Consider the following 10934-nt stretch of genomic DNA (forward strand, 5'->3'; position numbering starts at 1 on the left):
AATGTCAATGAAAAGATAAACACTAGGTAGGTAGTCCTGGCCAACTGTATTTTAGCTCGTGGCTGATGTGTGTGCATGTGTGTGTGTGCGTGTGTGTGTGTGTGTGTGTACACACACGTGTAAGTGTTTGTTGGAGGTAAGGGTTGCTATCTGAAAGAGATTGATGACAAGTAATACCATATTTGTTATTGTCGAACATACTAGAAAATCAAATAGAAATTTCGTCATCGCAATATATGATAGTTAAATAAGGTAGTTAAAAATGGACAGTCTTAATTCTCTTAATAAACCTCTTATTCTTTTTCTGTATTCTTAAATACAGAAACTGTCACTTTATAAAGCATCCCTTTAAAAAGTCTCTCAAAATACTTTGGCTGTATGAATTGTCGTACCCAAGCCTCAGAAGTTGTACTAAGACATGGTTTTAAAATATTTTTTATCGAATCTCTTAATTTTCTTATCCTCCTAGGAGAAAATGAGCAGAGATCACAGTTACTTTGTTCTTGGTTGTAATTACCAGTAAATACAAGCCAAGTTCTAGTATTACGCAGCAATAAAACAATCAGCTTAAACTCTGAAAGGGTATATTATATTCTGCTTCCCTTGAGATTGTACTTAATAATTTTTTAGATATGCTGTAAAGATCACTTTGTATGTGTTTATGAAGCTACCTTTTTTTTTTAATGTATTTGATAATGCTTTTCCTCCCTTATTATTACTTTAATCTATCTTCTGTGTAGGGAATATGGAAAATATAGGAATGTATAAACAAAAAATATCACTTACTAAAAAATCTCTAAAACATTAACAGTGGTTATTTCCTTTTATGTAATATATATACACATACATCTTAACATTTTTATATGTTCCTTATTTTGGAAAGCAAAATTGGGTTCTAGTCTGTAAAATTTTGGATACAATATTAAAATGTAAGCATTTCTCACATTATTAAATGTTCTTTGGAAACATTTTTGGCTACATAGTATTATTCTCCCTGTTAAGCGTTTTACTCAACATTTGTTTTGGACATTTTAGTAACTCGTCATTTTTGCTGTTAAGAATATCACTTAGATAACTACCCCTGTGTACAAATCTCCGTCCACATTTTCGTGTACCATAGAGTGGATGAAATTAACTAGGACCATCAAGTGGGAGTAAAAATTTATCACCAGTCGCTTTTCATGAGAGTGTGTTAGTTTATATTCTCTAATATCGTATGAGGATGTCCTTTTCACTGTACCCTTATAAGCTCTGTTTCTGAACATATTTTCTTTGAATACTTCCCAAACCTCAGGGATAAGAGGTAAGGGAAGAGTAGAAGGTGGTGATGCAGCTGATGCCCTCTTTGAAACTTTTTATCTGATCGTCTATATTCTGTATGCATCCAGGCAGGCAGCTTGTGGGAGTAACCAGGGAGACAGGTATCAAATGGTTTAGAGAGGAGATTGTGAAGGGTTTGTAATCCTGACTGCTTACTACCTTGTGACTTTCCCAATTAAATGCTGGTGTGGAACTTTCCCAAAGTGACGCCCTTCTCTAGTTTTGCCAAATGTCAAATTATGTGCCTAAAGTAATTTTCACAAATAAAAGGGTACTACTGAATCCACCGAGGTCACTTTTAATTTCAATGAGACTTTGTTTAGTATAGTAGTTGGGTTGTAATTCATCTGTTCATTTTAACAAGTCAGTATTTATTGAGAGCCTTCTCTATACTTAGCCCAGTCCTGGATACAAAAGAAGCAGTTCCATTCCCTCCAGGGCTTCATACTCTAGTTGTGAAGAATAAGAAATATACAGGAGAATAATACAACTAAGAATGCAAAGTAGTCCATAATTAAGTGCCATAATGAGGGCTAACTACACTTGATTAGTGGTTTGGAGTAATGAAGATTTTCTCATAAAAATGGGTGAGGACTAAGATGATTAGAAATGAGAGATTTGCTTTAGATAGAGTTCACTTTGAAAAACTTCACCTCAGGGGTAGTTGAGCAGCTTTTACTGGCTCCCACAAACTTAAGCATTGCAAGGCTCCAGGTTTCTGCCAGGCCTACTTTACTGATGCATATCTCAGAGCTATTCCTGGGCTTTCCTTCTGTGATGCTGAGTAGTTTAATTACTCTTGCTGTATTGAGTTGAAGAAAAGAGGTTTGAAAGTTAACTCTTTGCTAACATTTTTACACATACTATTACATTTCAACAGAGACAGGACTAAGTCAACTTTGGGATTCACCAATGCCATAGTATCAATTGTATTGTCTCTGTTAATTTTTTTCTAATATTCTTTCAGATTCATGGAAACAACTACTCTCATAAAGTGGACATCTTTTCTTTAGGCCTCATTCTGTTTGAATTGTTGTACCCCTTCAGTACTCAGATGGAAAGAGTAAGGGTAAGTTCTCCCCACCTCAGAAAAGGTAGAAAAAGAAAATGCTCTTAAATTTATAAAAGAACAATGTTAAAAGGAAAGTCAGTTATTCTTAATACCAGCAGACTAGGTAAGTACAAGTGCGAGAGATCATGTGGGCTATACAGGGAGGATTTTAGGCTATTTGCTTCTATTTAAAGCTCAGTCTTCAAAAATTGTTTAGTTGAATTTTTTTTTTGTTCCTTGTTACTAAATTCATGATAACAGTATCTTGTACTCAGTAAGTCTGTAATAAGTGCATAGCTAGGGTAGAGAGAAAGTGATGGTGGTGCTTGGTCAGAGGGAATTTTCCAGAAGACAAGTGGCCACACATTCATAAAAGCTGGCAAACTAAGCATAATTAATTTTTTTTCCTCTCAAACCATGACCATGGTTTTTTAAAGAAGATAGTACTGAAAGTCTTTTAAATGTAGGCCTTTGTCATATTTTTCCTCATCCTCCATAAGTGGTCACCCTCAACTTTTCTAGCTGTTGTCCCTGGTACTTGCCTCCACATTTCTAAAATTTATGCCCTTGTCACCATTTTGTTCTCAGTTTTAGACCTATCTGTTTACTCCTGCCCATGGTAGAAGAGGATGTAGTTCTCAAATAGAGCCAAAGGACTCATATCTTCTAACCAAAAGGGCCTACCAAAATGACTAAATGACTAAATTTTAGAACCCTAAAAGCTTCCAGAAATGGATAGTAAACAGATTCAACATATGTAAAGGATCAAAGGACCCTATTAAGAAATTAATACAGCCTACAGAATGGGTGAAAATATTTGTGAATCATATATCTGATAAGGTTCTAGTATCCAGAATATATAAAGAACTATTACAGTTCAACAACCAAAAGAGACAAACAACCCAATTAAAAATGAGCAAAGGACTTAAACATTTCTCCAAAGACGTTATACAGATGGCCAAAAAGCACATCATTTTTCATTAGGGAAATACAGATTAAAATCACAATAAGATACTAATCACACCTTATAGAATGGCTATAATAATAATAATAATAACAATAATAACAATAATAAAAATAAAATAATTTGTTGGCAAGGATGTGGAGAAATTAGAACTCTTATCTACTGCCAATGGGGATGTAAAGTGATGCAGCTATTATGGAAAACATTCTTTTGCAGTTGTTTTAGTGAAAATGTTTACTGAAAATATAGTAGAAAATCTGCCATGTTTAGCCAGAACCTCTCTGAAATTTTCTTAATGTAAAACAGACTATTCTGTGATTTGACCATGGTCCTTTTTTCAATCAATTATATTGAGGTATAATTTACATACGATAAAGTGCATGCACTTTAAGTTTGTACAGTCAAAACCTGAGTTTTGACAAGATTATATACTCATGTAACCACTACTACATTCAAACTGTGGAACATTTTTATCCCCCAAGAAAGTTTCCTTTGCTCCTTCCCAGTTAATCCCCTTCCCTTCTGGCCCCTACCCCCATCCCAGGTAACTACTCATCTTCTTTCTGTCTTTTCTAAAGCTTCATATAAATGGAATCTTTCAATATATATACTCTTTTATGTCTGCCTTCTTTGACTCACCATAAAGTTTTTGAGATTCATTCATGTTACTCAATGTGTCAGTAGTTTATTCCTTTTATTATTAATATTCACTACACACACACACACACACACACACACACACACACACACACCACAGTTCAAATATCCATTTACCTATTGAGAAACATTTATGAATAAAGATGCTATGAACATTTGTGAACAAGTCTTTTTGTAGACATATGTTTTCATTTGTCTTGAGCCATTACCTTGGTAGGATTGATAAGCTATGTGGTAAGTGGTTTAACTTTATAAGAAGGTGTCATTTGACATTCCCACCAGCAGTGTATCAGAGTTCTAGTTCCTGTATGCCCTTGCCAACACTTACATTTCAGTTTTTACAATTTTAGCCATTCTAGTAGGAGTATAATGGAATCATGACATGGTTTGAGTTTGTATTTCTCTGATGACTAATGGCCTAGACCATCTTTTCAAGTCCTTTGCCAAATAGCTGTATTATAACTATTTTCTTCCAGTCTGTGGCTTGCTATTTTATTTTATTAATGAGATCTTTCAAAGGTCACAAGTTTTAATTTTGAAGTTCAGTTTATCAATCTTTTCATTTATGCTATGCTTTTTGTTGAAAAGATTCTCCATTTCCCCCACTGAATTATGACCAAGGTCTTTTTTCAGTTCTAAGTTTTATAATAAAAAGCTTTGTTTAAAAATGTTATGTGATTAAAACTTAATTCTGTGGGTCCAGCCTCAAGCATTACCTGCACTTAGTTCGGTACAACCTACTTATTAGCAAATGAAGCTCTCCTTCTAGGGCCTGCAGCATAAATTCTTCTAGTTAAGTTTCTGTTTTCCTTTAGTGGGAAGAAAAAATTCCAACACAGTTCTTACTTTTTTTTACGTACACTACAGCTTATTTCTCAGGAAATAGAAGACTTATTTGCTTTATTTCATGTGAAAACTGGTTTTTGTCATCATTACAAAAGAGGTGTCAGGCACCATGCTAAATAGTTTGCTGGAATTACCTCATTTAATTCTCAAAACAGTCATACAAAATGGACCCTATTATCCTTGTTTTTTACATAAGGAAAGTGGAACATAAAGAGAATAATAACTTGTATGAAAATTTCCCAAAGAACTTTCAAAAGCTTAGTTTTATACTCAGTGTTTAGTACAGTTGATGTAGTGAGTGATCAACTCACTCACTCACACAGAAAATAAATAAAAGAAAAAACATGGCTTTTATCAAATGCAAGGAAGTTAGATACGAATAGAAAAAGTTATCCACTTAAGGACAAAAGGGTCGATTCATGAATGATTGAATTATTTTCATGCAAATCAATCTCAGTTAAAATCCAGTTGTCAGTATTACATGTACAGTTCAAGCATAATTATATAAATGATTTTCTAGATTTTGATTTGATGGCACTTATGTATAGATTATCAAGTCAGGAAAAGCTATTGATAGGTTTTTCATCTGTTTAATATTTACTCTTTCTCCTTAGTCACTCTGTTAGAATATCAAAAGATATCGTATGTTTAAATAGATCTATATATCAAAATGGATTTAAAATAGTAACACTCTTCTTTCTTTTCAGATCTTAACCGATGTAAGAAACCTCAGCTTTCCACCACTATTTATTCAGAAATATCCTCGTGAGGTTTGTATAATTCTTATCTTGTATTTTCTTTAGAATCACATTTAGAACTTAAAAGGTCCTTAGCAGTCAGTTCATGAGTTTCGCTGTTTTACTGATGAGTTAGCCAAAGGTCCAGAGGGGAAAGGACCTGGTCCCAAGAACACACACTTGCTAAAACCAAAGATTGGAAAACAGAGCCGGGTTGTGGGCCTGCTGTTCTGTGTTCCATGCTGCATGACATCCTATTTGTAGCAACCTTTCACTTCCATAAGGCTGAAATCCTAGCGTACCCTCACAGGAATAGAGCTGCCGTTATGATCATGCCATTAATTACTTCATCTTAGTGAGTTTGGGCTTCTTTCAGAGGAGTAGAGGGCACTCATTTCCATTGATTGTGTGTAGAATGACACAGTAAAAGGTTCAGAAGAGTAGGAAGGAAATTTAGCTGGTCTTGAATGGTGAAAATTATGTGTAATGAACATTTCAAGTTTCTTTTTGCAGTTTTTATTTTTAATTCATAAAATGTTTCATCCAGAAACATCATTTTAAAATTTATACATTTATAATCCTTGAATTTTCTTAAATAATTAAGTTCAAGTAAATTAGACCATATCTAATCAAATTAGAAAAAGTCTAAATTTATCTTTCAATATTACACGTATAATGAAGGATTGCATTAAAATGAATTTTATAATACTACAGAGATACACTAACCTAAAAGGAAATATGTTTTACTAAAAATTATTTTGTTATATATTTTGCAAATTTGATAAATCAGTTCTCAAGGTGGCTCATAATAAGAGATCAAAAAAAATCAAAAAAAGACTTAGATATTGACCTCTGGCATGATTATATTTTAATTGAAATTTTTATTGAGATAATTGTACATTTACATGCAGTCATAAGATGAATTTATTTTTAAAGTTGGATTATGTCTGAGTTTCACAGATATGATTTAAAACCCTTTATTATAGTTAGAAAACAAACAGTTACCCACAAATGGTCCATATTTTTTTGGAGTAGGAGTTGGCAAACTCTGACCCATGGACCAAATCCAGCCTGTGGCCTATATCTGTAATAAAGTTTTGAGACACAGCCATGCCCATTTGTTTCCATATTGTCTATGGCTGCTTTTGTACTTCAGTGGCAGAGTTGAGAAGTTGCGTCAGAAACTGGCTCACAAACTGAATATATTTACAAAAAAATTTGCTGACTCCTGAGTTAGGGAACTGTTTAGTAGTTGAAACCTGGGACTTTTATCACAAAACAATTTTTATATTTCAGTATGCGATGGTTCAAGACATGCTCTCTCCATCCCCCATGGAACGGCCTGAAGCTATAAACATCATTGAAAATGCTATATTTGAGGACTTGGAGTTTCCAGGAAAAGCAGTGCTCAGACAGAGGTCTCGCTCCATGAGTTCATCAGGAACAAAACATTCAAGACAGTCCAGCAACTCCCAAATCCCTTTGCCAAGCAATTAGCCTTAAGCCGTGCCCACCCCCTAACAGGGGACACAGAATAGCCCACGTCCTAGGAATGTGACTTTCCAAAATTGTGAACTTGAGAATTTTGTTCTTTGTTCAATTTTATTTTGGACTATTTTGTCTAAGTCAAATCTAAACTGGATTTTTTTGGCGGAGTGGGGACTGAATTTGAGCCAACTCTTGATTTTTGCTGTACACGAGGAGAGAACTATCAAGTCGTGTGTGGTCCTTTTCCTTCATTGGTCTCTTGAAACTGGCTGGCCACACTCTATAGTCTTCACCTTTGGCCTAGGGAGGCGGAAGCAATCCCTAAAATATATAGAGAATGACAGTGGAAATATTTTTATAGTACAGAATAATGAAAGCCCCTGCATATGGTAACTATATTATTCTAGAAATATGCTTTCTAGAGATACAGTGGTGATTTTGAAACTGGTTTCCAAAAAAGCTGACTCCATTTTTGTCCCTGGTGGGTAAATTAGGAATCTGCACTATTTTGGAGTACAAATAGCACAGATTGTATAATAGTTTACGTCTATAGCTAGTTTTATAGTGCCATTTGTAGCATTAAATAGCTTTATTCCTTAGATGGTTCTAGGGAGTGTTTAAGAACATTTTGTACTTTACCTCTAAAAAAGGGAAAATGAAGCTTTTTATGTAAATTGGTCAAAAGTTCTGGTTTGGGATGAAAAAAAAAAAAAGCCGTAGTAAGAAACAAATCGCATACTACAACTAACTTCTTTAATTATGGACTTTTAAACCTAATAAGATCTTAAATGTCTTATATGTAATCCTGTAGGTTGGTACTTTCCCCAAACTGATTATAGATAACAGATTAATCATCTAACTTACTAACATGTTATTATTTTTCACTGTAAATATGTTTATTTTTTATTTATAAAAATTCCGAACTCAATCCATTTGGGTTGGTGGTATACAGAACACACTTAAGTGTGTTAACTATTGTGACTTCTTTCAAGTCTAAATGATTTAATAAAACTTTTATTAATTATTTATGGTTGACTCTTATTTTGGGAAATTAGCCCCTAAATGGTAGTTTTTTGAATTTAAAAAATACAGTCATACATCTAGGAAGGATCATAACCCTACCCTCAAGGAAACTTACTCCAAACAAATGTCTTCTCTGTTATTTCTCAAAGACTTGACCAGGACCACGTCCTTTCCAAAATTCACTGGGCTCATAATCTAGAGACAGTTTATTACTATCACGGTGATTGAAATCTGGTAACACACAGGTCTCGGTCCTTATCACTGATGAAATGAATTTCCACTCAGTGACAGGTATGAGAGGTATTATTTATTAGAGGCACCTTTTGAAGTAGAAGACGAATCAAGCCTAAACTGGCTAACCACGTGGAAAAGAGGATATGCACCCCGGAGGGAAGTGGGGAGGTCTGCGTTATATTAGGGCTGTGATGGGTGCTTGCAAGGATGTTACTAGATGATTGGCACATGAGGTCATTTTGATTGACACTTGGCTGTTATGTAACACTTGGCCTAGTGCACATGTGCTTACCCAGAACTCTATCTGTTATAATTATATTCATGAACTGCCAGGCATAGACATGGTCTAATAATGGTCTAAGGAGGCTGAGGTTGTGGGCAGGTTAGGGTAGTATATGTGTCTCTGGCCAGATTAAACCAGCTATAGGTTATGGCCCTCCAGTCCTTTGTCTCTGGGGATGCAGGAAGGATTCTTTACCAACAGGGTGTTTTTTGGGCGGTCTCTAGGCTGAGCCTCTATTCTTTCATTCCCGTATAGCTCACGTCTGACTAGCTACCTCACGATTCCACAGTGCCTACTCTGTGCCAGGGACTGGGAACATAAAGGGGACCCTGCACTAAAGGGAGACCCCACAGAGAAAAGGACTGTGGCAATGCCAGTTGTGCTGATATCACAGCGTGTCTGATATGTCCCATGTGGAGGCATGTGGCATGCTGGCCTGACTAGGTACAAACCAGCTAGACACAACCTTTAAGAGTCAAAATGCATGATTACTTCCATTTTATAAATAATGTCAGTCCCACAAAGTTACGAGCATTTTGTAAGCTGGAAAATCACGTCACAGATATTTATGCACTTGATCCAGACCCTTACTTCTCAGTGCAGCTTTAACATTGTCTTTCTTCCCAGGTTCTGCTTGGCTCCTGGACAGCCCACCTCCCTCTTCTTCATCTCTTGGTCAGCCTGCTTCGGTTGCTGCCCCCTTAACTCCCTTCCTCTTCCACCCAGCCAGGGATCTTGTGGATTGCTTTCCAGCACCCCCAGCCAGTCCCAGCTGTAGATCCCTTGATCCTCACAAACACCCCGAGAGCTAGCCCTGGCAGGCATTGTTATAGCCACTCTACCTGTAGTGAAACTCAGGCCCAGAAAGGTGCTGGGATCTGCCCAAGATCACAAGGCCGCAAGAGCAGAACTAGGACCAAATCTCAGCTATTCTGATTTCTAGTCAGAGTTCTGTCTACTCCCATGTACCAAGCTGTCTAAGGATCTGCAGATTTTTACATAACATAATCAGGCCTGCCTTCATTTTAATTCTGCAGTGCCTTTCCTGGCCACAGTAGAAAAGTAGGCATGGGAAGTTAAAGGGCTGGGCCAGCAGGACCTAGTAAGTCTTCAGTAGTAACCCCAGCAATGTCCTATTCTCACCTAGAGCCCCTTCTCCTGACTCCAAACCCTACCACCCCTTTAAATTGTTGCTTTTCTGTCACCTTTCTGAGTCCCCTCCCTTCACACTTAACTCTCCTTTTGGCACTTTGTCTTAATAACACATCACCGTCAGGTCACAGTAACTGATGTAAGTCAGCCTCCTTAACGGCTAAAGTCCAGAGCATATTGGTCCTGGATTACATGTTTGTGGAATTGAATTTGGAGAACACAATATATCTAACATATCTGCAGGAAAAAAATTAGCCAAATGAGGAATGTATGTTACTGCAATAAATATTTGACAAAGGTTAGGGAGAAAAGATTATCGAACAATTCTGATGCTAAAAACACATAAAAATCTCAAGTCCTGAGAGTTTTCTAAAGGAAAAGGACCTTATGCTTTAAATTAAATGAGAAGAGAAATGAGCCGGGACACTTAGCACCCACATGGCTTTGCCTGATGCTGTCCCCTCTAGCCTAACTCCCTCTCCTTCCTCTTCCACTGGAGTGCATTACATCCCCCACCTCCAGCCTGGGACCACGAGGGAAGGATTTTCACAGGAGAGCCCTGCAGGCCTGTTGACAGTATGCCAGGAGAAAGTATCACATATCTTCCAGGTTCTATATTCTACCTTTCAGGGAGGCAGAAGTACTGAAGCAAGGACTGGTCCAGAGTCCAGAAGATCTTGAGAGATTCTGAAAATTAGTTACCTGCTCTGCCCATTGCCTTCTACTAGCAGAGAGAAAAGCAGAAATGTATTATGTTTGGGTAATTTTCTTTTTCCATATTGTTTCTCACAGAAACTTTTCTCTGAATGCATTTACACCAAAAGCTATTACTATATTTCCCCCAAAGAAACAAAGATAAAAGAAGCTTCCAGTCCAACCACCAGCCATAGAGTCATTCAGTCTTACTTGTAGAGAGCCAGGCACTGCTTAATGAGACTCCCAGCCCCAGATTCTATCCCTGTAACTACAAGCATGTCTATAGGTGACCGACGTAAACATAACAGATACAGCAGAATTCAATCATACCAAGTCCCATAATGTTTCTGCCATGAACTACCTTTAAATTCCTCAAGTGGACAGTGACTTAAAACAATGAACGTAGGAGCAGTGTATGCCCAGCTGCTTCTAACAGTTGCAGTATCGCTAGTCCCTCGCTCAGCGCCCTGGTCTGGACTAAAG

The 10934-nt window shown here is 36.7% G+C and overlaps 1 protein-coding gene across 4 annotated transcripts in view; it reads left to right on the plus strand.

Annotated features, from left to right (window-relative positions):
• The window catches only part of EIF2AK3 (eukaryotic translation initiation factor 2 alpha kinase 3), a 69448-nt gene extending 61359 nt beyond the window's left edge, over nucleotides 1-8089 (plus strand). For all 4 annotated transcript variants that reach the window (XM_011375267.2, XM_023520502.1, XM_011375268.2 and 1 more), the window contains 3 exons: nucleotides 2288-2389; nucleotides 5546-5608; nucleotides 6872-8089. In XM_011375267.2, the coding sequence (XP_011373569.1) occupies nucleotides 2288-2389; nucleotides 5546-5608; nucleotides 6872-7072 (366 nt within the window). In that variant the 3' untranslated portion in view covers nucleotides 7073-8089. The remainder of the gene's footprint in view (nucleotides 1-2287; nucleotides 2390-5545; nucleotides 5609-6871) is intronic.
• The last annotated feature ends 2845 nt before the right edge of the window (nucleotides 8090-10934 follow it).

The sequence above is a fragment of the Pteropus vampyrus genome, unplaced genomic scaffold (assembly GCF_000151845.1).
Source record: "Pteropus vampyrus isolate Shadow unplaced genomic scaffold, Pvam_2.0 Scaffold269, whole genome shotgun sequence".
Classification (NCBI taxonomy): domain Eukaryota; kingdom Metazoa; phylum Chordata; class Mammalia; order Chiroptera; family Pteropodidae; genus Pteropus; species Pteropus vampyrus.